Below are 27,941 nucleotides of genomic sequence, written 5' to 3'. Positions count from 1 at the left end.
TTTTTTTTAAACACAACCTGTACACAATACAAAACTAATTTATTTAAAAAAAAAATGTTTATTGACATCAGAAGCAATTTAATTTTCAACAATAAACAAGGTTTTTTTGTCTTATTTTGCTATTACAGTGGTACATAAAGATCAGTAAAACAACTGTGATACGTCAATTTTGATAACATGTAATTTAAAATAAAAACACACAGGTGAAGGAGGGGGAAAAAAAAGAAGCACTCAGATCTAACTCAGAACATTTTTATGTGCTGTGCACCTCTAGCTAAGGTAAATACTGTAAAGCCCACCCCTTTACACTGTACCAGGCAGGATAGTGGTCTAGTAACTACCACTGGGGGAAAAAAAAAAAAAAAAAAAAAAGTAAGACTGGCAGAAAGATACAGACACGATACTTGTGTAGTGTTAACTATACAAAAAGGAGAAAAAAAAACTGTACAGCATAAAAACAACTGATATACACAGCCTTTTTTGTCATTTTATTTATTTTTTTTTATTTTTTACCCCTTGGATACTAATGAATTTTCTTTCAGTAAGTGAAGTGTGTACAAGGGGGTTAAATGCTTTATAAACAAGAAAATGACCACTTTATGTCACCTGCCACCTACTAATCATCATCCTCATCGTCATCATCCTCTTCCTCCTCCTCATCTTCATCGTCGTCGTCATCATCATCGTCTTTCTTCTCTGCCTTGGCCGGGGCTTTCGCTGGCGCACCGCTGCCTGGTTTGCCCTTTGCGCGATACGCAGCGATGTCCTGCGAGGGAGGAGCGAAAACGCGGTGAACCAGTGTCGAGACACAAAAATAGACAGCTGTCACCGAAGAGCTCAGTCGGCGTTCACATTTTACTCTTACCTTCTCATACTTCTCCTTCAGTTTGGCCGCCTTCTTCTCGAAGGGCTGCTTGTCCTCGGCTGCGGTGCTGTTCCACATCTCGCCCAGCCTCTTGGCAACATCCCCAATTGACAGGCCGGGGCTCTCGCCTTTCACCTTAGGGCGGAACTCTGAGCAGAAGATGAAGAAGGCAGATCTGGGGGGGGGGGACAGAAAAACATTTACACAACTCACTCGCCATACATCTCAAAAATCCTTAAATGTGGTTTTGCAGTACTTACGGAGGTCTCTTGGGGGCATTAGGGTCCTTGTACTTCTTCTTCTTCTTCCCCCCCCTCGCCGGAACGTAGTTCATCATCTCCCTTTCATAGCGCGCCTTGTCCTGCCTGGCCATGTCCTCAAATTTGCCCTTCTCCTTGGCCGACATTGTCTGAGAGCAAAAACAGGCATCTCACCAACTGCACCTTCTGAGGCGTCGCCCTCTGTACCCAAGCTTGCTTATTTCTTGTTTTGTGTTATCTCATTACACAACACCTGCACCTTTTCAGCTAAAGTCAAGAGGTGTAACCAACAACATCCTGCTTGTCATATATCCTTGACCCCTCAGCAGGACTACAAATTTCATTTTCAAAAAAAAAACAAAACAAAAAAAAACAAAAAACAAACCCTAACCCAACCCAAAACAAAACCTCAAGCTAAACTCTACTACCTTCCATCGCTCGGAGCACTTCTTGGAAAACTCGGCAAAGTTAACCGAAGCCTCAGGGTGTTTCTTCTTGTGCTCCTCCCGACAGGTCTGCACAAAATATGCATAGGAGGACATCTTCCCCCTCGGCTTGGTTGGATCCTTCCCCATCCTGGTGACAGTATCTAAAAACAATTAGAAAAAATAAAAATAAAATAAAGAATATCAACAATTTAATGATGCAGTATTCATCTGCAATATAATATTAAAATTTAATAAATAATGCTATGTGTCATTTAAATTATTAACTATAATAAGAAAATCATAAATAAAAGTGACCTACAATGTTTGTCCAACCCACACAATCATGTCTCTACTGACCGCACGCACTATATAAGTCACCCGCCCTCCCCGCTGTCAAACTGCACTAAGTTAATATCACTTAAAGCAGTCCTGTGAAATAACACCGCCCAAAACGGACGGAGCTGATGTAAAAATAAATAAATAAAAAACGTTATATTGATACCATTTATTTATTTATTACAGTGGCCTTAACATAAAATCCGCGGTCAGCTCCTCATTATGGTGTTTCACCAAATGACAAAACACCGCTGCGTATTAAAGAAGGAAATCCCATCATCGCAGCCAGCAGCGATCATTAATGTGCGTTTGGTTTGCAGCAATAAATGTCCCGGAATCGCTCTCAAACACCGAACTGCAAAAGTTCAACTGCATGGTATAAACCTGAACCATCCGTGGTGCTATATGAGTGGATTGGGCGTTAAAAAACAAACAATATTTTTCTTGCCCCCCGTCTTTTTTTTTCTCTTTTGCAACATAAATATCCTCAAATGTAACCTGCAGCAGTAATAAATCACCTGAAAACCCATAGTTTTACTCGTGTTCGTGTTTTTAATCGAAAGAAATAACTTTGACACAAAGAGACACAAATTGGAGAAAAAACACGTATTTATTGCAAATAAAACACTCCAAACTGCGCTTCCGTGACATAAACAATCATCTCTCATAACTCTTCTTTGTCTCTTATTCGGGAAATAATGTGAAAAGCTTTCGAAAAATGTTTTAAAAACTGTTATTTTTCTCCCCCTCCCCTTTACATTTTCCTATTAAATGCTACTGTAAGTCCCAAGTAAGCTGCGTCGAGCGAAGTAGTAATGGCGCAAAGGCTCTCGTTGAGGAAAAGGAGGTCAACAACGACAGCAATATTTCTTCTTCCATTTTGTGAGAATGCCTTCTTCATGAAAGAAAGTCCCCCTCAAATGTCTCCTCCCGCCTCCCAGTTCGCTTTGCTACGCGACAAATATGTCTAGAAAGCCGGCGATCTTGACTAAATATTTCCCCGATTGATTCCTATTGCACTAGCCGCCTTGTATAGTAATACATTGGGTCTGTACTGTGTCTATGAGCGGGCTGTGCTACTGACTTGGTTTCTATGAGCTCCTAATGGCCGCTCGTCTTCATCCACTAACATGGAGAATATGGCTCCTTCTCTTTGTGTCAACGCTCAGCCATTGCACTGCACGCAATAGAGGGCAGAGCGACCGCGGCCACCACTTCATTTCAAGCCCCGATTTAAACCTTTTCCGAGCATCGGAAAAATCTCCCCTTGGTCTCGTTCGAATCACGAAAGATTGAATTTTCTTTTGCCGTCGTCACATCTCATAGTTACGAGTTTGTTTCTCGAGAAAACACGGTTAGAAAAAGTTGAACTGAACTGCGCCTCTGTCACTGGCTTCCCATTGCCTCGCTGCCTTGTTTCCTATGCGAATACAGTCAGCCATTACAGTAAAGCGCAGATCGTGAGGTATTTTTTTTCGCTGTCTTCTCGGGTGAAGTGTGGCAAACAAACATTTGCCCGGGTGTATTTTTAGATGCTCTCTCTTTTTCTTAGGTTTTTATAAATTTTGATGCTCGTCTCCAGACTCCGCACGCTCCTCCGGTCTTCGCATGACAGCCGTTCAGCTTTGCAATGCACTGCAATGCCAATGGCTAGCTAACGGTGAGTCTTCTACCATTGTCGCTAACCGTGTTGTCCGCTAGACATTCCTGATTTTTTTCGCGATAACTACCATTTGATTCGACTCCATTTTGCGAAAACGACACGATTGTATTATACAAAATTATTCTTATTTAACGAAATCGACGCTTTGCGTCGAATTTCGTCAAGGTTAATTTTCAATTCTTCTTTTTTACTGAGCGTCTGGTCCTCACTCCCAGGCAGAGTAATGTAACGATACCTGCTTAGCGCCGGCAATTTTGTTGTTTTTTTAAGGTTCCCCGCAATAAAATTATTTGCAAACAGTAAAAGGTTTCGCGTGTAACCGTGGCAGACATATAAGTAAGATATTTTTAAATGTTACCGTCATTTTCATCCTTACGGACACTTAAAATGTTCGTGTGTGTGATACTTACCCAGTGACTATCGCTGGATCTCAATGGTCTGCAATGGCTGTGTATGAGGGAGCACAGGCGATACGCAGTGTCTTCAGTCTTCAGCTCTCTAACATTACTCTCGGCGGGGCTCGCACGCCATTGGACAGCGCCCAGTCTGGCGTCCCTGCGATTGGTCGAAGGCTTTTCATTGTCCTAATAGAAGACGAGGTTCCATTGGTTGTCTTTTGTGAAACGTCACCGAAGTTTTGTGAGGCGCGTGGATACAAAAATATTTCTGTCCGAGCATGCTGGAGCTGGTAGTAGTGTAGTGTGTTTGCCATAGTATTGAATTCACTACGTTGAGCTCAGTGTACAGTAGGCAAGCTAAATGAATGAGACATCGAGGAGCGCTTGTAGCCAGCGAACGAGGCGGCCGTAAAATGTTGTCAGATTGTGTTGGATGGGTTGTACGTCTCCTTATCAACAGGCTCCTTTGTGCATTCTGCACAATACACGTGAGCTTATTTGCAAATTATGTCTTTAAAAATGTATAGGGAGGACATCGCAAATTCCCGTGTAAAGGGCATAAAGAGCGATTACCCGTCCCATGCGTGATAGTTACGTCCAGATATGAAATTTTTAAAAAAGGATTTAGCTCTTAGTATGAATGAAAACCATAGGAATTCAATGATTGGCCTCCCTTGTGATCAGTGTATTAACCATTATTATCATTTATGCCCATGATCGACAGAAAGTCCCTGCATTGACACTACTAAACCGTGTTTTCTTATTCTCTCTGACAAGTATCCATAATTATTCGTTTTTTAAGCACTCATTCTGTGCTTTTGACTATGTTTACTTACGACCCAATATTAATAGTAGGATAAAATGGAGCTGGAGATAATAAATTATGGTAAATATATTTAATGGGAAATTAATATTAAGATCTGTCAGTTAATGTTTTTCTACACAGTATGTTTTTTATCCTGATATTTCGAGGTCTCATATACATTGCCTGATTAGGAGATGGTCATGTGCTTATTGTTAATTAAGACTTATGAAGATCAAAGGGCGGCTGCTCAGTTTAAAGCAAAAGCAGTAAATGAGCATTTTGACTGACTTTATTCATTCAATTATTTATTTATTTTTGCCCTAAAAGATAGTGAGCTTTTACTTGGAATTTTAGATATAGTCCAACAGGTCTGCATGATAGCCTCATAGCAGAGGGCTTCTTACTCCCAACACCTGGCACGTTGTTATAATAAACATAATACAATTGTCATAGACTCAAATTCCAATACATCCAAAATGGGGGAAAACAAACAAACCCAGGAGTCTGTTTGTTTTGTCTATTCATAAGTGCTTTTCAATCTAACCCACTCTACACAGCAGGTATAGTACATATAGTGCATATGCATGTACAGTGTATATATATTTTCTATATTAATTTTGCAAGCTGTTTTGTTCAAGATTATCCAATATTGTATTAACAGTACATTCCTAATTAATCATTTATTACTGATTGCCTTACAAAATATAGCATATAACTTATTTTATATGAGGTTTTAAAGGTTTTTGTCACTTTTCCCTGTACAATATGCATCTGTTACACATTTTCTTTGTATTACTCTTATGCAGCTGAATAATGTGTCTGGTTAGTACAGCCAAGAGGTGACACAAATACATTTTCTTGTATGTCTGATTAACAGACTGGGAAATATTAGATTCTGAACGCAGTGTGCATGGGGTAACCCAATGAGCTTTAGTGCCAAGTGGTGTTGCTCTACCACTACCATCAGATAAGGAGTAGATTAATTTATTGAGTGTGCCTGTTTAGCATGGCCTACCTTATAACATATACAGACATGAAAATTGCTATTATCCTTGATAATACAGCATAATATGCAGTTATACTGCATTATATTCAGTATAACAGTGTGTAACGTAGAGTTATAAATAATTACCCATTACACTACCAGCACAGAATAACTGCACAGAAGAATGAGCTGTATAGATTCAGATCATCAGTCTATAAAATGCACATTTTGTCACTTTGGGACCTCAGCTCTAGCGCCACCATTAGACAGAGTTATATGGAAAGTTATATGGAAATAAAGGCAAAAAGAGCCTCCACAGAGTAGAAAAGACATTCCAGGAGTGTGATTTTAGTCTGTGACAGAGGCCCTTCCTAAAACGACTTGTTTTGCACTGAGTGGATTCAAGCCAGTAATGTAATTTGACTTGAAAGGTTTGTCTGTGTGTTTGAATATGGCTGGTGAAGGGGGGGGGGGGGGGGGGGGTAGGGGGGTGGGGTGCTTAAATAAAGAAGGTGCCCACAGTCTCTCATGATTTCAAATATAACCACATCCCTACAGTAAATATTCCTTTAATTGCGCATGTTTAAAAATGAATGAATTGTTTCTTTATATGTTTAAAGAGAATAAATAAACGGCTCTTCTTCTTAGCAGCTAACATAGAAACAAAGAAAAATGGCTGACAGAGTTTATTCTTATCCTTGAATTAAGAACGGGAAGGGTGAAGTGATTCCAAATGCCAATCACAACCCAGACTCAGGCCACATGTCTGCCAGTGATGCTGCCTGTCTGTGTCTCATTTTGCATCAGGAGATGCCACGGCGGAAAGCTATAGCCTGCTCGTGAGGCTAGGAGGCGGCCGGTTTATGCATTCTAATGAACGCTCCCTGGGAAAAAAATGCAAATTCATTTTGTCATCAAGAGGAAAATAGAGGACAGGAGAGCAGCAGATACAGGAGGGGCTTAAGGGGGGGCACATGCCATGCAAGAGGCGGGATTGGGTGGAGGGAGGTGTGTGCATATGTGTGTGTGGGTGGGTTGAGCATGTGTGTGTATGGGGGGGTACAGGAGCCTGCAAGGGCTGGTATTATGAACTGAAATGGGGGACATATGTAAAATCCATCCCACCCCCACCCAATCAGCAAAATTAAGCATACAGTGGGCTGGCAAAAAAACAAATCACCAGAGAAATAGTCGCCCTTATCGTTCATTTACAAAATATGCTATGTGAAAAAAGATGGGTAAATAAAGACTGTTTTTTCAAATCAGCAGATTTTTTAACACGTTCGTTAAAATATCTGCCTAAAATATTCAGTTCTGTTGGTTATGGTTAATTCAGACAAGAAAAACTCACTTTGTGTGTGTTCAGATAGAGTTGTAACACGGGGCGGAAAGGCTGATTATGTTTCCAAGATGGTTTGTGTTTTTTTTAAAAGGAAGGAAACCTTCCTCAAAGCGGGCAGAGCAGTGGAGCCGCCGAGGGAAAAGCACACGATACAAAAACTGTAGAATTAAAAATATAATTTATTATATTTAAATAGTTAAAAAGGTAAAATGAATTAAAACAACCTTGGCCAAGGGAAGACACAATAAAAATCAATAACACACAACATTAAAAGTCCAGTGGGATCCACCACGGCCTAAAAGTCACAGAAAACTAAGAAATCCAGCGTAGTAGTCAAAGAGGGAAACCCAGCGGAGTCCTCGCCTTCCTCCCCGCATTCCACGTCCCGGTGCACTGAAGGAAGGGAGGGAGCGGCAGTCACTATTCCTTTGACAGTTTACTTTATAAAAAGGATAAGTCAAAGACTTACCCGGGTGGGCAGAGCTCTCAACTCCGCCCGCCGCTTCCTTAAACTGGAATCGGTACCGCTGTCTCACTGCTCCTGTTCTCTCGCAGTACACAAGCTGGCTCTTATCGTTATTGCCGTCCGACTGCCACTGTCTCGTCCCAGTCGCTGGTCATCCTTTCCTCCCCAGCCGCTGGTCATCTTTTGCTCCCCAAGCGCTGGTAATCTCTTTCTCCTCAGTCGCTGGACATCTGCTCCTCTCCAGTCGCTGATTGTCTTCCTCTCATCGTCTCTCTCTTTCTGATCATCTCCCCTCCGATCATGTCTCTTCCTCTGTCTGTGTTGCTCGCATTCTTCTCGCATTCTTCTCGCATTCTTCTCGCATTCTTCTCGCATTCTTCTCGCATTCTTCTCGCATTCTTCTCGCATTCTTCTCGCATTCTTCTCGCATTCTTCTCGCATTCTTCTCGCATTCTTCTCGCATTCTTCTCGCATTCTTCTCGCATTCTTCTCGCATTCTTCTCGCATTCTTCTCGCATTCTTCTCGCATTCTTCTCGCATTCTTCTCGCATTCTTCTCGCATTCCCTGTCCGTGTCCCTTGTGAACACCGGCTACAACCCTTTTATGTGTCATTGAGCACTCTGTAAATTACCTTTCCTTTCCTCTCAGGTGTGTCCAATTAGTAAAAACGGGAGAAAGGGCGGAGTCTCTCCAGGACAATTTGCCGGCAACTAAAACATGCAAACTAAATAAAACACTGCACAAAATTATAACCAATGCATGCAATATAAAAAATAAATATGTACACTTCACATTAAAATACAGCACAGCAAAAACAACGTCCGTCCTTCCCTGGATGACAGAGTGAAGGGGAATGACAGAATAAAATAATAAAAATAACAAAACTGCTGTTTAAGAGCAACTAAAACAACAGCACACATTCTTCCCTTCCTTGATGATAGCTAGGCAACTTTTTTTGGAGGTGAGCAAACGGGGCTCTCGGTGTGTCTACTGAGGCCTGGTTACTCGCTCAGTAAGTATTTCAGTATTTTGGGGGGTAACAATTGAAAACAAATGTATAAATAATAGTAACATAATAATAGAAAAGAAAGAGAAGATATCACTGTTATCATTGTATTGATTACTGTGATAATAATAATAATTACAATGAACAGTAATAACAGTAAATAAATAAATAAACAAACTGTGCAACAGACATACCCTATCTCATCCTACAAAAATAATATACATAAATAAAATATTATTAGTATCCTTAGTCGCACAGTGTTGGTGATAGTATTGTGTCAATATAACTTCAGCCCACGTTATTGCAGTTCACTTGAACAGCCGAGTGGCGGCCAGCGGAACCATCAGTGATAGAGGGGGGGGAAGACAAAGGCCGCTGCACAAACCCGCGGTTGGGAAAACGTTTGTGACACGAATCGATAGAAAGCTGCACATGGACCCATTACACCGGCGGGACTTAAAAACTATAGCTTAATGTGCACCGACTTCAGTGTAACAGGAAATATAATTTAACATTTGTTTGGGTACGTATGATTTATTTATTTATTTTTACTAAGAATAATTTTTAGCCGCGAGTTAAACGGTTGCCCGGCCTTAGGCTAAGCGTTTAGCATGCTACCTTCCAGGCTCAAGCTGTCTGATAGTTCAGTCAGGGCATGCAGACTGGTTAACAGACTGATTTTAACGTATTTTTTTAATTTCCCAAATAAAATCACTATATCCTTACAGCATTAACAGGGTAATGGTAACTAAGCATTTTATTACAAAAGTGTGTTTTAAGTGAGGTTTCTTTTTTTTTTTTTTTTTTTTTTTGGCTTGCTTATGTTAGTGTTAAATAGCTATCAAAGCTAGTTTTGCTGGGAAACTAATTGGTTCCTGGTTTGTGTCGTGTACTATTATTGATCTAAATACCTTTGGAGAAAAATGCGGAGAAAACATGTGGGCAATATGGTTAAAGCCTTGCCAATTAAAGTGTATACTTTATATACTGTACCCTGTGAATGTTCTAGAAAGATGAATGAGACGCTCATAATAAATGAATTTAACTAATTTGGAAACTAATAGATTGACTTTAGGGGTAAACACAAGCATGCTGCAGTCATGCCGGGACCATCCTAGAAAAGTAGAGTCCTTTATTGTAGTTAGAACCTTGTGAGGGTTCTTTTATAAATTTCAGAGAAGATCAATCTCTATACACTGTTGTTTTGGTCAATTAAATGTGACTTATATATTTAAAAATGTATCCAAACCATCTGTAAGAACTTATAGGAAAGAAGGGCAGCTTTCTTATCTGTTTGAAAGATAAGTTCTGAATCAATTTAAATTCCACTCAGTGATCATCACCCGTGCTCAAGAGTCTATTGTTCTGCCTTCAGGCTGGCTGTAGATTGACAAAGATTAAGCATAAACATTACGCCAGTGAAAAGATTAAAGAGGTCACCTTTGAGCATTTGCAAGATTTTTCTTTTTTGGGGGTGTTTTAATGTATTTATTGTGTACATTTATTCCTTTAGTAGGAATGCTGCAGTATCTTGCCTGAACATCGTTATCTGCTAATATCATCCTTGTTGACTGCCGTCTTCCTACTGGTAAATACAGATGGCAATAGTTGATGTTTTTCTTTTGTCAAATCATTTCGTTTCAGCTAAATGTTTAAATATGGTTGAAATAACGTAAAATAGTTGAACTATATTTTTTATGAGTGCGCTATTTCCCTGCATAAGAAAAAATAAATAGCATAGTATTGTACTGATGAGGCGCAAATTCCTGATTAAAAACAGATTAATGTACCTCTAATGTTATGCATTACCATCACTGTTTCAAGCCTATGAGATATAAAGTGATCTTTTTTTTTCTTTTTCTTTTTTGCAACACAACCAAATTTATTAAAAGGAACAAAACTACTTTCAAAGCAACTTGTACCTTGATAACTTCATAACATACCTGTTTTCTTTTTCTTCCTTAGTGTGCTCGGAGGTGAGAGAGTTTGTGGTGACATGGTTATATATTGTGGATGGCACCGGACAGCCATGGACCCGAATAGCCGCAGCAGCTGTTTGCCAATAACTGGTGAAGACACTGGTTTGGAGGCTTTGGCCTCACCACTGGCGGGGTATTTGGGAAAAGTCAGTAGAGCTCTTGTTCTCCTCTCATTGTCACTTGCGCAAAGCTGAATTGTATTTGAAACTGGACTGTGACTGGACAGTACCAAAGCAAATTCAAAAAACAAACAAAAACGGAAATCTTTGGTTGTAAAAGGCGAAAGTTGGTACGTTACTTGTCTTGACAGGCTTGCAATTGTCAAATCTGTCATACTGTAACATGGGAAACTGTGTACTACTTATGATTTTATTACAAATATGCATCTGCTTTCAAGTACTTGACTCCCCCTGTCCTGCCTCACTTGAACTGCTCCTCACTACAAGCATTTAAAACATAAATCTTGATCGGTCTTGTAAGGTAAATCAAGTAAAGTATTTCAAGTTTCGATTCATGTGTACATAATGTGTAAATATATAAAAGTAAGGCTGCTGACAGATAAAAGAAATGGTTGATTTTAAAAAAAAAAGTAATCAGTTGAAAATATATGCAGTCTAAAATCTAAAATGTTAATGAATCTCATCAGTTAGATCTTTTTCTAGATTTGTGTTTTCTTTTAAGCTGTTGTCTTCAGTTCACCTGTGAACTTGGTAAACTTGGTAGACGTCTGGGGCTTTAACATACACCATGTTGTTCCCCAGGTGCAGGGAAGAGCTGCTTCACTGGACTATTGCCCTTGGTGTACATCGAAGGGGCTGAGCTATGCTCTACGCTCGTACCGAATCAGCCTCCAGGATTCGATCACTGTCTGCACAAACCCACAGGTAAGTCCAACCACTCAAGTCACAGTTTGATATATTTGTTTTGCCGTCATCTTCGGTAACCTCTTTGTATCCATTCTCTCACAGTGCCTCTTCCCACTGGTCAGCCGCTCCTTGGAGGATGTTTTGGCTAGCTTGGATGCCGTGGAGCCAGTTGTTGGGAACAAAAGAAAAAATGCCTCCACACAGGAAAAGGAAGAGTTGATTAAACCTTCATTCAAACATCTTCGATCAAATGAACTTGGCGGTCTCGAGCCACAAGGTGTAACTGCCACACCTGTTAGCTCAGCAGAGGATGGTGCTGGAAATGCTGTCAGAAATGACCAATATGCAGAACCCACGACAGATGAGGAAAAGCTGAATGGATACCACAGGGATTATCGAGTTGCAGAAGTGACAAATAGGGAATCTGTGAAAGAAAATGATCCAGACTGTGCTGCTTATGCAGATGGTCTTGCCCCCTCTATACTCTCAGCTGAAAGCTCCCTGCAACTTTCTTTGACTACTGATGAAAATGAGGCTGTGCTCAGTTCACATTGCAGTGCCCATGGTATATCAGGGATTGAGTTAAACCACGAGAGGAGTCTTCCTGGAATCCAAAACGGCTTTGAACAGGACATTCATTTAAATGAAATCGATATTTCACAGAGTCCTCAAAGTGAGCTGACAATGTGTACAGAAATATCACGGACTGAAATCTGTAAGAATACAGAGAATACATTAAAGGAGTCAGAAGATCTTGTACCTATTCCAGATCAGCTTCTCTGGAGGAACAGTGACAACCTGTGTTGGCTGGACTCGCTGCTTGCTGCTCTGTTCAACTGTAAGAGTTTGCAAAGGTGTAAACCTAAAGACGAACCTCAGCAGTCATCTCTGTGGCAGCTCCTAAAAGGATATGAAGACATATGTGCGGCCATTCAAGTCCACCAACAGACTGGCAGTGGTAAGTTGAAGTGAATTTCAATCTATCCACGAGTGTAATGTCTAACTTTTATTCGTTAATGTCTGTTTTAGAATAGAATAGAATAGAATAATCCTTTAATTGTCCCACAAGGGGAAATTTGGTTGTAACAGCAGCCAAAAAGACACATATATACAAACAAACAGTACGCAGGACACAGAACAGAAACATACACAGATGTTTTCATCTGTTGATTGTTACAGTGAACAGCAGGCTAATAAGATGCATTAGTAGTTATAGCTGTTGTCTAAGGAAAACAAAGTTCTTAACAGAAAGTGGCTGTGACTTTAGCCCCATAGCCCTCCATGAATAGACTTGTGGAAACCCAGCATTTGTTGTATTTGTTTTGCTCATGTGGAAAATTTTTTCTGACTAGATGGCGTTGTGCGGGTTCCAAGTCATGTGCTGCAAAAGGCCACTGCAGACCTTCAGAGTCTAAGAATGTCAGTCTTCAGACTACTGCAACCCAAACTGCACTGCAAACTCGGTAAGCTCAAGAGTTTTACACTTAATGAAGGTTCATGACAGGTTGGTAAGTGTTTTCAGGCAGTCTTAAGTCATGTCTTTAAGAGACAAGTTTTTCAGGGAATGCTATTTAAAAGCGTAAGCAGAGTGGTGTTCTCCTGTTGAAGCATTTATCAGCATGTCTATGTTCAATGAGAACATTGAAAATAAAGGTGTAGCTGTGCTGAGATCCCCATGAGGAATTTCTGTCTCTAAAGAATGTTGTCCTGTTTCTGTGTATTACTGCTACTGGTTTAATCCACACACATCCGGTTGTTCAGTCTGACGTCACTAGCCGTGTCTGGGTCTAAACTCCGCTGCAGGTCCATATATCAAACGATCACTATGGCATTACTGAGAGTTGAAAAACTGTCTAAAGTCTTTCATCTTTAATTAAATGATCAGCGTTCTGCTCTACCAGGTGTAAAAATTGAGTTTAACATCCAGGCATCCATGAAAACGGAATTTATGACATTTAACGGAGTTAGAAGTTAGCAGGGAGTTAGCTCGCTAGCTTCTATCTAAATACAACATAGCATGTCCTGACTGCGGGGTTTTGGAAACAAATTAAAACGTACAGCTCTGTTATCACTTCCAACATAAATGAAGACAGAAAACAGCAGTGACGTTTGTAGGGTTACTGAAGTTGGGCTAGCTGGTATATAATGATGTGCTACGTGACTGCTAGCGACACAGCTATGTTAGCATAATATAAACAAGCTAACTTTTTTTCCACTCGATAAAAGTTAACGTGAGTGTTCTCAGTGGTCAGGAACAAATGTAATCGCATGGCAGGATGCTGTAAAAGGACCAAACTTCAGCCAGGAGAACAACTGAGATAATCCATCCACAATACGAGGTTAGTCATTCATATACTGCTGCATGGGCTGGGCTGTAGTTACATCCTAAGGTTTTAAAAACTGAGCTTAAATAAATGATTAGTGGTAATAAAAGCCGAGGGAGGTCAACAGTGATCACTGACTGTTTTAGGAGCTTTTTGAGATCAAATAGAAGAAAATACATAACATTAAACATGTTAACAACACAAAAGCCATATTAAACACAGACTACTTTAGGCCCGGAAGTAGGATTCGTTGCGTCATCACTGAACAACCGGATTATCAGCTCAGTCACACTAAAACCACTCAAAGCCTTAATTATAAGGCAACTAGTGCTGGAGGGGTTGCGTTTGCCCAAACAATACAGGAAGTAGGGTGGGGCTACTAACCAGATTTTATTTTCATTTATGAGTTTGACATTCAGAGATTATGTAAACAAGATAATAGAGATAAAGCAATTATTGTATTTGTTTCACTTTCACTGCTTCTTTTTGTCTGGTGTTATGAAATCCAACATTCATTAACAATGCCAGATTTTCCTGGTTAGTGCTGTTGCCTTACAACAAGAAGGTCCTGGGACTGAATCTACCAACTGGCCAAGCATTTCTGTGCAGAGTTCTCCCTGTTTCCGTGTGGCTTCTCTCCGGCTTTCTCCCACAGTCCAATGATATGCATTTAGTTGGATTAGGTTAATTGGCGATTCTAAATTACACCATAGGTTAGGGCTGCTCGATTATGGCAAAAATGATAATCACGATTATTTTCACTGAAATTGAGATCTCGATTATTTGACGATATTTATTTAACCCTTTAAGACCTACTATAGAACCAAGTCCGCCAGAGCTTATATTAAATTTTTACATGTTGTAGTGCCATTTGTGGGAGCATTTCAATTTGCTATGCAACTGTTATAGCCCATATTTTAATAATATGTATGCATTAAGTCCATAGTAACTACATTAATTGCAAAAAAGTGCAATAAACTACAAAAAAAATTCAAAATCATTTTTGTTTTTTTTACATATATTTCTACTTGGAGAAATTTAAGAGGCTTATCCTTCAAAACTTTAAATACAAAAAAGTTGCAAAAAATAGTTTACAACAACAGGAAATTTATTTTGAGTGTCTTCATAGTTTTATTTTGGAGATACACCAATTTTTATATACTGCAGGAAAAACGAAAAAACAATCCTATGATGCAAATTTGCAAAGAAAACAGCAGGTGCATCAAAATAAACTATTTCCAGCAGTGCAATTTGAGTTCTAAGCATCCCAGCAACTATTCAGAAAAGTCAAACATGACCAGTATAGGTTTTTAAGGCCTACAAGTTAAAAAAAACTACAATTTCCGTGAAAATGACGTCACTTCCGGTTTCGGGCAGGAAATGGCGGACATGTGACAGTTCGCGCTGACATCTGTTTAACTGTGGGAAGTGTAACGAACAGCTGATCAGATCGGCAAAGCGTGTTTCTGGAATATTATGTTTTTGTTCCTGCAAGCGCTTTTTATGCAATTTTTGCAAAGCTTTATGTGGAAGGAAACTGCGACCGAGGACAAGCTGATGGCATCAGATGTAAGTACAACTCCTCCGGTTTCATATGCAAAACAAATTATTGCGCTAGCTTACACGGTTCCGGTTCTACAGGGATTTAAAAATAGTTACACAAAACGGAGCGTGCTGCTCTGACCGGCTTTAAAGGGTTAACAATGACTTTAAAGAAAATAATATAAAATAGTGTGCAACACCACTGAAGTTTATTTTTTTTACCTCTCTTTTCAACCAGCGGCAGTCACTCTCCTCTCCAAATAACTTCTGCTTAGCTTTCCGAGCTTCCCTCGGGTCCTCTTAATCAGCGGTCTCCAACCCTTTTTGCGCCACGGACCGGTTTATGCCCGTCAATATTTTCACGGACCGGTGTCGCGGATAAATGAAGGAGGGGCTAATAATCGGCTCCGTCATTTTTAATGATCGTTGAAAGCCCAGATCGTAATCGTGATTAAAATTCGATTAATTGAGCAGCCCTACCATAGGTGTGAAAGTGAGTATGAATGTCTGTTAATCCTTCGACAGACTGGCAACCTGTCCAGTATGTACCCTGTCTCACACCTTATGGCAGCTGGGATGTGCTTCCTGCCCCTGAATTGGATAAGTGGAAGAGATGACAGATTTTTCTCTTTCCTTAATAAGACCACCCTCTGCCACTGTGTGTTATATTTTGTTCAGTTCAACCAAGAAAAAGTTCAGTAAATGTGTCTTGTCTCTGATGTCAGACTTGTGTTCTTAATATTGACCAAAATAGTCATTGTAATAGTTTTTGTCATAATTGAGCAGCCTGGTGAGAAGGTCATTCCATAAAAATCTGCATTGTTTTCAGTGAATGCATGCAAAACTTTGCCTTCATAATATGAAAACTGTGCTATTTGCAGAATTTTTAAATGCACAGGTGTTGCTTGATATTTAGCATTTATAATTTACATTGTTCCTGGGCTGATAAACGCATTGAAACGCAATCTATAATTAAAACGTAATCTATTTTACGCCCAGTCCAAGCGTCACAATCTACAGCCAAAATATTTTGTTCAGCACAATTTGTGATCAATTTTGAGCACAAATATCAAGGTAAACGTATCATTGCTTCACTGGCCCAATTTAATGTCTGTTATGTAGAGTAAACGAAACAGTCAGTGGTATCCTGAATGTTTATCTGTGTGTGTGTGTGTGTGTGTGTGTGTGTGTGTGTGTGTGTGTTTTTGAGAACAGATAAGTGTATTTTGGGTAAACTTAGAAGGTTCATATCACCATTTGGGAAGAGGGCCTGTAAGAGCCACAGTCTTAAGAAGATTTAGTTTAAATTTTGCACAGACTGCAAAGTTAGTTTCTAATTTTTGCATAAGAAAAGCGTAATGTATAAAGATAAGTGCATGTGCATTTGATTGTTAATGTTGCTGTCTTTATAATAATGAGTGACAGCGTACAGTGGAGTCAGACAGGGAGCTTCATTAGGTATCGGTGGGTGTAGTTTTTATACCGTGTGACACTATTTTAATAATATAAAGTAAACCTCTTAACAGTGTTGGGAAGGTTACTTTTAAAATGTATTCCAATACAGAATACATGCCCCAAAATGTATTCTGTAACGTATTCCGTTACGTTACTCAATGACAGTAACGTATTCTGAATACTTTGGATTACTTAATATATTATCATGCTTTTTACAACAACGTGAATGTACTACTGCTGTGTGATTTATTACTGTTACTGAAAGGTCCGCGACTCCGAACTGTAGTAAAGGGACCTCTGACTAATACGGCGGGGTCCCTGTCGGCTCGTAGCCGAAAAATAGTTTTACTTTGTTGTGTGGGTCAACTTTTCTTGCGAGAGACAGAGAGAGGCGTTGAAAGGCTGCTCCAACAGAACTTGTTTTTGGAGGAAAACACGAACACGGTGTACAGTCCAGTCTTAATAGCTTACTTACATATGGGCTCGTCAGGCACTCTTCTTGGCTGCAGTGGTTATTATTATATTTACATGCTTCCAGCTCCCGTTTTTCCTCGATGACAACTCGTACCTTTCCACTCCCCTTTTTCTCCCTCCTCGCGCTCACAGACCCATAACGTGTATGGCAGTCCATTCTCCCTGCAACATGGACTACACTGCCCATGATGCTACATTCTTTAGAGCTATGCTTGTAGCATTCTGCCTGTTAGCTTAGCACAACAACAACAACAACGAAAAGGCGCTCTCTCACCCAGGAAACACACAGTCGCAGAGAGAGAGAGAGAGAGCGTCGCCCTGTAACCATGGCAACCGTAGCGCTGCCGCCTGGAACAACAGAACGTAGTTGTCAAACAAAACCCAAACAGTCCTGACCCGCGACAAAATGAAACAGGAAAGTACCGCAGTGTAATCCATTTATTTCAACAAAGTAACTGTATTCTGAATACCACCTTTTTAAACGGTAACTGTAACGGAATACAGTTACTCATATTTTGTATTTTAAATGCGTAACGGCGGTACATGTATTCCGTTACTCCCCAACATTGCCTCTTAAATCAGAATTACATGTCCTGTCGCTCGCCTTAGACCTAAGTTACAGCTCATTAGTGTCTTGTTTAGATACTCTGAAGCAATACCCTTACATCGGCCGTTCAAAACAACTTGTAGCATCTGAAAGGTCTTTTTACTAGAGGTGGGAATCACTGGATATCCTACCATATGTTATTATTACAGTACTTCACCCACAATACAGTATTATTGGAATGTGTTTATTTATTGTCAGATTTTGCAATATGCTTTTATTGTTGTTGTAATAGTTATTAGTTTAGAATTATTGCATTAAATGTGAGTTCTCAGCGCCAAATTATTTCCATAATAATTTGCTTCAAGTTTCCAGCCAAACTTGAAGCACAGCTGGATCTTGGGTCCCTGAAGGTTCTTATCTATATCAGATAAAATGATGTTGTTATTTTGCCTAGCAACGGGCTAAAATTACCCATTTATAGCATATAAACATCAGCTGCCATGGTTGGGGGTTTTTTTTGGGGGGGGGGGGGGTTGTTTTTTTTTTTTTTTTTTTTTTCTCCTCCTCTCCACAAGGTTTCATGATCTTGCTGACAGACATGACACTGAACATGAAGTGTGGCAGAAGAAAAGCTGCATGTTTGTTTATAAATACATGTATTTTATGACCTGGGGTGTTTTATTTAAGTGTAGTTTTAAATATATACATTGAGCTCAAAGCATGCATTAGGTAATGGAGAAGGGCTCCAACTACCAACGTGTCCAGGAAATGTTGCCTTTACATTATTATTTAAGAAAATGCTGATCATTAAAGCATTTTTCAGTCTCTTTGCTGCAACAAGTAAAGTCCTCAGTGTGACTCAGCCTTTAGTCTTCAGCCATTCAAGTTATAATAGGTCATATACCAGACAGGTCTTGCTGCCCAGTTCTGCATGTCTGGTTCTTGTTTGTTCAGGATTTAGCTTGTTGCAGCACATTTTAGCTGACAAAGACTAAACGTTTGCATTAGGAGATGATAGAATTGCCCAAATATATATGTTTAAAGAAAAAAAACAGGGGGAAAAATCTCTAAAGATCTTTGGGGGAAAAAGATCTTTAGAGATTTTTAGAAAAAAGGGAGGGGGAGCAGTTGATAAACACTTTTTCCTTGGCTTTTTGGGTTTCTTTTGCTAGCCATATTTGCCATAGCTTTTCCTGTACATTTGCTGAGTAATTTCTTCCCACATACTCCCCTAATTCAGAAAGTTTAGTTGGACCACAAAAAACAAGATTCCTAGTGTTGACAACTGATATAATCTTAACTTGTTTATTTTAAAGTATTAATAAAAAAGTCTGTTTTCTGGACTGCATTTCTGAATCCACCAGCAGTTATAGTAAACCAGTGTTAGGTCAGAAACGATATGCAAATCTCGCCACGCTACTGTGAGCAAGAAAGAGATGTCTGAGCGAATGCAAACTCGACCGCATAAGGCTCGTGGGGCCCCTCAAACCCTCTGTTCTTGAATATTAATTTTCAACATAGCCTAGTGCTACAGTTTTTTCCAGCAGATCAGTGACAAAAGAAGTATTTTAAGAAGCAGTTGGTCCTGTTCTGGCAAGTTCTTTCTGTAAAATGTAAACACGTACAGTAGTTTACACACTATGTGAAACGCCCCATCTGAGAACTTCAAAAAATAAAATACTTGCCTTAAAATTGTTTTTATTTTTACTTTGTTATGTGTAAAATCCTTTTATATTTTTGGCGTTTCACAAGAAAATACCACATACCACAATGCTGTATTGAGTACCAGTCACTCTTTTGTGTAGACTTAATCTTAAACCCTTCAAAACAGTTATTATCACCTGATGGTATCAGAAAGACACAGGTCCGGGCAGGCAAACCTTGGATTTTGCTCAGCTTGTTGGAGCCAAAGTATTACAATGTATAAAATCTGGAAAATGCATGATGTAAGTGCAAAGGGATGGATGGGAATAATGAAGATGAAAGCCAAGCAGGCGATGGCTATCCTGTTGTGATATCTAAAGTTTATCTTAATCCCCATCCAAAGATTATGTTTTTAAAAATCACCTGGAATAGGAGCGTGCATCTGAGCGTGTAACAGTGTTCGAACTCTGACATGTTTTTACTTTTCAGGTCAGAGGGAAACTCCGGTATTTGCTATGCCGCTGCTGCTTGTGATGGATTCTTGGGTAGAGTGTCTCTTCCAGGCAACCTTTTACTGGGAGATGAAGTGCAGCAAATGTAAAACACCTGTGAGAAAAAGGTAGGTTCATTTATTTTTAACCAGCTGAGGTGTACAAAATACTGCATTACACTTTATTCCATAAAACTTGATCTTTGTGTAACTACAGCACAGAATAACTATACTGCTGGGAGCAGATGCATTGTTTATTATACGAATTGGAAGAGGCCCAACTCTGCTTTGGGCGTCTCTCAAGAGGGCAAAGGGAAAATATGAAATATTAAGTAATTGAAGGCAAATTTGTACAAATTTCTCAGCTGCATTTCTGCCAGAAATGTTATCAGATACATAAGAGTTGAAAGCTTAGCTGATGAAAATCAGCATGTCAAATAAATGCGATGCCAGCAATACATTACAAAAAACGTGGTAGTGGCATGTTTTTTTGGTTTTGTTTTTTTAACTAGTTAGTTGCACTTCTCATCATCACTGTAATTGTTTTGTGTCTGAATCCTAAATACATTTTATGCTGTAATTTTTCAGGGATATGAAGACTCTTCCTACTTTAACAAATATTGTACCTGATTGGCACCCACTAAAAGCAGCACACTTAGGCCCCTGCAATGCGTGTTGTAAGAAGAATGAGATGAGGACTATGGTGTGGGAAAGGTAGGAATCAAAAGAATCAAAGTGTTGTGGGTTGGGGTTTTTTTTTTTTTTTTTTTTTTTGGGGGGGGGGGGGGGGGGGTTTGTTGGGTTTTATTTTTGGACTTTGGGTTTATGAACATAGATTTGCATCTTGTTGAATTGTTTTAGTCCACTGTCTTCAAACCACAGAGGTTGGTGGAAATTACTGTATTCAGTTATGGAAGGGGTTAATAACTACTTAATGAACACATTAATAGAAGTAAAAGATCAATAAATCTAATCATCGCTTTTACCAATAAATTCACTGGACACCTTATTAACTACCTCGCTAGCATAAATTCCCCACACCATTACCCCATCATCAGTCTGAACTGTTGACACACCACAGATTGTAGATCTGTGCTGCCATGTTTTTTACACCAAATTCTGACCCTTCAGTCTGAATTTTACTGCCATTCTCATCCATAATCTTGTTATCTCTAGAATTGACTACTGCAACTCATTATTATTTGGCCTTACACAAAAATCTATCAACAAGCTCCAACGTGTCCAGAACTCTGCTGCCCGTATTATTACTAGGACTTCTTCTACCCACCACATCTCCCCAATCCTGAAGCAACTTCACTGGCTCCCGGTCAAATTTCGCATCCATTTTAAAATAATTCTTTTTTTTTTTTTTTTTTTTTTTTTTTTTAATGACATCAGAAACAGCAGTATGCGACATTACGTGATGGCAGAGCTTCAGTTCATCCTTTGTCTTTTTTTTTTTTTTTTTTTTTTAATAAATAGGACAGGGGGAATGAATGAGAGAAAGAGGGGGAGAGAAAGAAAGAAAACCAAAGGGGAGAAGAGACGGTGAGAAGGGGGGGGAAGAGAGAGAAAAAAAAAAAAAGAACTCCTGGGTCACCTGTATGGAGAAAAAAAAAAAAAACAAACAAAAAAAACAAACAGAGGAGACAGCAAACAACAAAGAGTAACATAATAATAGAGAAAACAAAGCACCATCACAATAAACTAGCTAGTCATAGATATCAATATTTACTAAATAATAAACGATATTGTGCAGCACGCAAGATAGACAGCGCACAGTGTGCTTTGAGGCAGCAGCCAAGAAAGCTTTAGTCCGCGTCTGTGAATACCCATGTGTGCATACCTGTGTGGATCAGCATGCTTGCATTCCAAAGGTTTCTCCATGTAATGATCTGCTAGGGAGTGTGGGGGGGCCACAGCCCCGTCCTCCAGGGTGTGAAGCGGGTATGGAGGAGATCAAAACTCCAGACATCCAGAGGCCCCCAGAACACAAGAGACCATGGAAGACCAACAGAGGGGCAGCCGCGCCACTGTTCCAGTAAGAGCTGAGGAGAGTCCCAGATGAGGGCTCGCCCAGCAGCCGCGGAGCAGAAGTCAGGGGGAGTTGCAGTGACGCGCCCGTGAGCTCCGCCGGCCCCCAGCTGCGCCTGAGTGACCGAGCCCCAGGCCGAGAGGCCGGGGGCACCCCACCTCCAAAGGGGCCCGAGCGAGCCCCAGGCCCCAGGCCCCGACAAGCGGCCGCCAAGGAGTGAGCCGGTGTGTACCCGGACGCCCACCCCCAGACACAAAGAACCACCAACACACCGACACCTGAGGGAGTCCGCCACCGGCAGAGGAAGTGGTGGTGGGTGGAGATAGGCCTCCAAACCTTGGAGGGCCTGAGGTGTCCCCAGAGAGGTGGCGTCTGATACCCAACCTGACATATAGACACAGACATACAGGCACACACAGACACAAACATCCATTCCCACCCTCATGCTCTCATATGCACTCACTCCACACTCAACCAACGTGGAGACAGACATAAAGAGACGCTGTACACACAATCACACTCCCCAAGCGTACTCTACAAACCGGGTCTAGGTACCCTTGCCCCTGGAGGGGGGAATTGCACCCAGACCCAGGTGGTGTTACCCTTTTCCCTGCGGTGGGGAGAGGCAGACCGCCCCGACTCCGCAGCAGCAGGGAGGCCCCACACCCCAGACCGCAGTCGGACGGCCAACTCCTCCTACTAGCCCTCCCGCTCCAGCAGGCCGCAGAGAATGGGGGGTGGGAGAAGACTCCAAACCTCCCTCCACCCGCTCATTGTAGTGTTGATGCATATGTGTTCTTAGGTGCAATTAAAACCCAGGAGGGCATGGAGCTACCTGCCAAGGAGCAGCATTTTAAAATAATTCTGTATACATTCAAGGCTATTCATTCTCTCTCTCCACCGTACCTCTCTGACTTATTACAGATGAAGCTCCCATCCCGCTGCCTCAGATCTTCATCTTCTCTTTCTCTCTCTGTTCCCTCTGCTCGTCTGATCACAATGGGAGGGAGGGCCTTTAGCTGCTCTGCCCCTCGACTTTGGAATTCCCTACCCCCGGACCTCAGAAATATTAGTTCATTCTCTCTTTTTAAGTCCACCCTCAAAACTCATCTGTTTAAAATTGCCTATTCTTAAATTTCTGTATGTTTTAACTTTTATCTTCTATTTTTATCATTGTGTATATTTCCAGTTTTTATCTGTTGTACAGTGTCCTTGGGTGCTTTGAAAGGCGCTATTTAAATAAAATGTATTATTATTATTATTATTATTAAAACTCATCAGTCTATCCAATCATCTGTTACTCAATTTTGTTAAGCTCGTGTGAATTGTAGGACCCGTTTGTTTTGCTTGGCTGACAGGAGCATGAGCCAGTGAAGTCTTAGGCATCAAGGTTCAAACTGCTCTTCATTCAGAGTTGTTTTTCTTCATACCTTGTTTCTAACAAGTAGTTATTTGAGCTACAGTTGCCCTCCTATAAGCTTAAAGCAGTCTGGCTATTCCTCTGTGACCCCTGCCGTCAAAAAGACATTTTAACCCAGAAAACTGCTGCTCGCTGGATATTTTCTCTCTTTCAGACCATTCTCTCTGAAACATAGAGAGTAAATGAGCAGGTTTTGAAAAACAGACCAACCTGTCTGACGCTGACAGTCATGCCAGTTGAATGTCACTTAAGTCTGCTTTCTTCCTCATTCTGATGCTTACTTTGAACTTCAACAGATGCTCAGTTCGTACCAGCATCTGCACCACCTGATATCATGGTCTTAAATGCAGTGACTTTTTGCCATGTGATTGGCTGATTGGATATTTCCTTTAACGAGCAGTTAATTGTCCAGTGAGTGTATATGTTATGCAGATTTTTTTTTCTGCTTAAATATAAATGGAAATACAATTTGACAAAAAAAAATTGAAGTGGGTCATCTGTAGCAGTGGTGTCCTTTATGAATATACTGTGAGAGTAATAAAGAGAGTGCAGCTCAGACTTGGGTTATTGCAGGGTATGTTTTTCTTTGCAAAACTAATGCACGGAGTGGTTAAAATAAGATTCTTTTAAAAACACAAAACAAATGCATTGTTAAAGTCTGTCTGGATTTTCACTTTTTTATACCTATCACCACTTTTTGCTTTTTTTGCCTTGCTTTGTGTTTTATAGTCTGCCTCCAGTGTTTGCACTGCACTTTGTGGAGGGGCTCCCTAACAACGATGTCAGTACGTACACCTTCAACTTCAAGGGCAGAAACTACTCCGTCACCACTGTCATACAGTACAAGAGTCACCTGAAGCACTTTGTCACCTGGACTTGCAGCGCTGATGGTACGTATTTGTGTGTGAAATGTGAACAGACGACAGAATTATTTAATGTTGTGCAAATGAGAGAGAATCGAATGTTGAAACTGAGAAATATTTATTTATTTAAAAATATGCCAATTTCAAATGAATCAGAAGCATTTCAAAAGCGGTAGGACGGGGCATGTTTACCACTTGTTGCATCAGCTCTCCTTTTAACGACAGCACGTTGCTGTAGATCAAAAATAAAGTTGTTTTTCCATTCTCGCTTGATTTTAGATGTTCAGTAGATGCTGTGTACAGACTTGTAGTCTTCTTCTAAGAGTGCTCAACATCATCTCTCTTTGTGTCTGAAACAGTTTCTGTGGGATAAATGGTTTCTTTATTGTTACGCAACTTTTTCAGCCTTTTGTTGCCCCTGTCCCAGCTCTTTGATGCATACTTTATTTTTTTTATAAAATCATAAATAAGCATTTCAAAACTAAAGCAATTCTCACTTTAAACATTTGTCATATGTCATCTTTGTAATGCATTTTTCCTTATACAAGTTGAATTTGATTAAGTAGATATTTTGAAGTTGTTAGTGCAGTATTTTTACACAAATAAATGAGGTCAAATTAGGTTTTTTGGTTTTTATTAAACTGGAAGTTACATTTAAGTGCTTTTCTTTGTGGTTGAAACACTTAATGGTTGAGTCTGATTTGACTCTGCCGTAGTTTGCCAACAGCACATTCTGCTGGACAGTTCATGCAAGAGAAGAACCCTATTTGCTGTCTATTTCACTGTCATTTAATAATTAGATTTATTGAATAATTAGATTTTATTTTGTATCTAGCTTACCGATTTTGCAAATGTAACGTTATTGTGATGTGTAGCCATTTCTTTCACAAGTTAGATAATTAACTAGTCTGCAGTATGCTTTGAATAGATTAGACATATGGCAGACTGTTGCGCAGAGTTGCTCTTGGAAGAGACCGTAATTCTGCATTATTTATTTTGTTTTATGTTATTTCAGTTTTTCTTATTCATTGGTCAAATAAAACAAACCCTTGACATAGACGACCAAGTTGAACCTGCAGCATTTTGCTGTAACCATTTGTTGTGCTTTTTTTTTTTTTTTTTTTTTAAATTTGCAGGCTCGTGGCTGGAATATGATGATTTAAAATACCCTGACTGTAAGACCCACCAAAAGCTTCAGGTCCCTGCTAATGAGATGCATATCGTCTTCTGGGAGGTGGAAGACGACAAAGAGCTTCACATCTGTTCTTCCTCCTCCACATCTGCACTCTCTGACAATGAGAGAAACAACAGTTTAAATGAAGGTTCGGTAGCGGATGGGGTGTTGGTTCACAGTCCAGATCAGTCTCTTCTTATTCCTCATAACGACACCGACATCATCTGCGCTCTCACTGAAGACACCAGCAGTAGCATGGACACAACAGTCACGGCAGGCTTTGATACTTCCATAGGTGCCACCACTTTGCTCGACACCTTTGAGGGCCTAACCCACAGTGAAATCATTACGCTCACACTGGTTGAAGTAAAACCCGATGTAGAAATGCAGTCTTTAAACAACAACCACAAAACTCTAGATCTGAACACCGCTGGTAAGAATGAAATTCTTGACAGCTCTTCTGCTGCCGAAGGTAATAAACTGCATCACTGTCCCAGTGTTGACCTTCCCTCCACCTCAAGTGATCCCGACTCAGGGGACGGCTCGTCCAGCGATCCGACATTTGTGCCCGGTGCCAGGAGAGGACGAGGGAAAGGAATCAGCAGGGGGAAAACCGTCAGCAGAGCAAAAGGTAAAAAGGTAGCTTCATCAAAAGTAGCTTTGCATACTTCATCATCGACATCTTCAGAGCCCTGTGGAGTAAACTGTGAACAGCCTGTGGTCCCTGATACTGAGGATAAGAGTCCATCTACTGAAATTACACAACAGGGTTCCCTCATGTCTTCTACTGATAACCCACCCCTCTCTGCCAATGAGAGCGATCCCACATCAGCATCACTACTAGATCAGAATTCTCGCTGGTCCTTCCTGCTTAGCAAACATCCACTAAACCAAGTTCAGAAGTCCACTGCTAAGTTTGCCCCTGCATCAGACACACAATTAAAGCCCCCTCCTCCTCCTCCTTTTCACTCTACCCCCAACCCTGTGAAGAGACCGCATCTTCCAATGGCGCTCTACCCAAAACCACAACTCCGGACAGAGGACAGCGAAGATCTGCCAGTGAAAGCTGCAGACATGTACGGGGCATTTCGTGCTAAGAGCTTAAACAACCAGAGACCCCTCCTATCACCTACTGTGCAGTCACAACCAGTCACTTCTAACCACCTAACCACCCCTACAGTGATGTCTAGTACGTCCCTGATTACACCTGGAGCAAAGGCACTCCTTAAAGCCTCTCTAAAGAGACATGGCAGCCATTCCTCAGAGGTTCCTGTAGGCCTCGGCAGCACAGAAGCCCTCAGATACAAACTGCTTAAGCAACTCAAATCAAGGAAGAAGCAGCTTGCTAGAATCAATAAGATGTTGGATAAACATGAGGGACTACAGCTTCGACCGGACAGCACTGACTTGGACTCTCCCAGCACCGTCACCTCAAGCACCTACGATGGAGCCACCAGTGACGACTTCCTGTCGGACTTGCTTTCGCCGGCAACAACAGCCAGCAACCTTTCGCCAGACAGCACGGGCTTCTTCGAGATGTTCGCCAATGGGCCTGACGGAGCAGAGCGTGTGGTCGAAGCTGCTGGGAGACCATCAGAGATGAATGGCGGAACGAACGGGCAACACGACGAAAACTTCCTTGACGAGTTCCTCTCTCAGGCTGCGAGTCATACCCCGACCGACATGGAAACCGAAGCACTCAGCGCACTTGAACTTTTCATTTAAGCTGTGATGTTTACCATTATCTGGAGTTGTTTAACAGCTATACCTTGTCTTTTTTTTTTAGTTCAGATTAAAGAAGGGAGAACTCCTCAATGTCTATTTATGTTTCTGTTAATGAAGGTTTGTAGGTGTGTCATGTTAAATAACAGATGAAATTTGGGGGGGTTGTTGCTTTTTTGCATTTTTGGCACTTTGAACTAAGGAACTGGCCATTTGAAGCCAATTAAATTTTGTTTCTGTTTGTGTTGATGTATTACTTAGTTATAACTGTCTTTTAGTGTAAATAATAAATTCTTTATATGATTCTTGTACTTGTCAAAATGTCAGTTATTATGAAAAGGAAGGGGCAGGACATAACCATAACCTCCAACTAGCTTCCTGTTTGATAAATAAAATATTTATGTTCAGATTTTTCAACTTTAGTTACTTAAAACTTTAGTATTAAATGTCAAATGGGCTGGTTTCAGGTCATTCAAGTACCCAGTTATTGGTTGAGTACCATACTGCACACTTGTTGTTTTTAACAATAAACAATTTAATGATATACCATATTCGCAAGAGAATCTCAGGAAATGCTGGTTGGTAGCGGGTAAATTTACTACCAGCCACAAATAATTTGCATTTGGTGGCTGCAGCTTTGTTTCAGAACTGTTTATTGGGTGCATGTTTTACACAGCCAGGTGATAAGCTTTAAATAAGATACAGCATTAGCATTGGCAACCCTTTGGTTGTGTCATTTATTGGTGAGGAAATTTAAAATTAAGCACTTATTAAAGGAAAGCTGTCTGCGTGTGTGGTCCTGTCGTTTTGTAGGGTGAAGTTTTTATATAAAGCACCCTGCGTCTGCTTAC

The 27,941-nt window shown here is 40.5% G+C and overlaps 2 protein-coding genes across 4 annotated transcripts; one reads left to right on the top strand and one right to left on the bottom strand.

Annotated features, from left to right (window-relative positions):
• Positions 1–334: 334 nt before the first annotated feature.
• hmgb1a (high mobility group box 1a) lies at positions 335–4,119 on the bottom strand. The gene is made up of 5 exons (XM_085420806.1): positions 3,963–4,119; positions 1,554–1,714; positions 1,126–1,274; positions 866–1,040; positions 335–766 (listed from the first exon to the last, which is right to left on the bottom strand). Exons 2-5 carry the CDS (start codon positions 1,698–1,700, stop codon positions 617–619), a joined length of 621 nt encoding a protein of 206 aa, XP_085276932.1. The 5' UTR covers positions 1,701–1,714; positions 3,963–4,119; the 3' UTR covers positions 335–616.
• A 4,801-nt stretch (positions 4,120–8,920) lies between these two features.
• Positions 8,921–27,395, top strand: uspl1 (ubiquitin specific peptidase like 1). Of its 3 annotated transcripts, none has more exons than XM_085420803.1 (10): positions 8,921–9,078; positions 10,069–10,143; positions 10,521–10,680; positions 11,296–11,418; positions 11,503–12,358; positions 12,753–12,863; positions 19,876–20,005; positions 20,465–20,590; positions 24,061–24,221; positions 25,331–27,395. In XM_085420803.1, exons 3-10 carry the CDS (start codon positions 10,552–10,554, stop codon positions 27,091–27,093), a joined length of 3,399 nt encoding a protein of 1,132 aa, XP_085276929.1. In that variant the 5' UTR covers positions 8,921–9,078; positions 10,069–10,143; positions 10,521–10,551; the 3' UTR covers positions 27,094–27,395. The 3 variants fall into 3 exon arrangements, with proteins under 3 accessions (XP_085276929.1, XP_085276931.1, XP_085276930.1); XM_085420804.1 differs by having other exon boundaries at positions 8,922–9,078; positions 10,072–10,143; XM_085420805.1 differs by lacking the exon at positions 10,069–10,143.
• Positions 27,396–27,941: the final 546 nt, after the last annotated feature.

Source organism: Rhamphochromis longiceps, linkage group LG10 (genome assembly GCF_057381845.1).
Source record: "Rhamphochromis longiceps isolate RC_006_pf linkage group LG10, R_longiceps_female_GT1.1, whole genome shotgun sequence".
In the NCBI taxonomy this organism is placed as follows: domain Eukaryota; kingdom Metazoa; phylum Chordata; class Actinopteri; order Cichliformes; family Cichlidae; genus Rhamphochromis; species Rhamphochromis longiceps.
The sequence above is the reverse complement of the archived record's forward strand: the minus strand, read 5'-3'. Positions and strand labels throughout refer to the sequence as shown.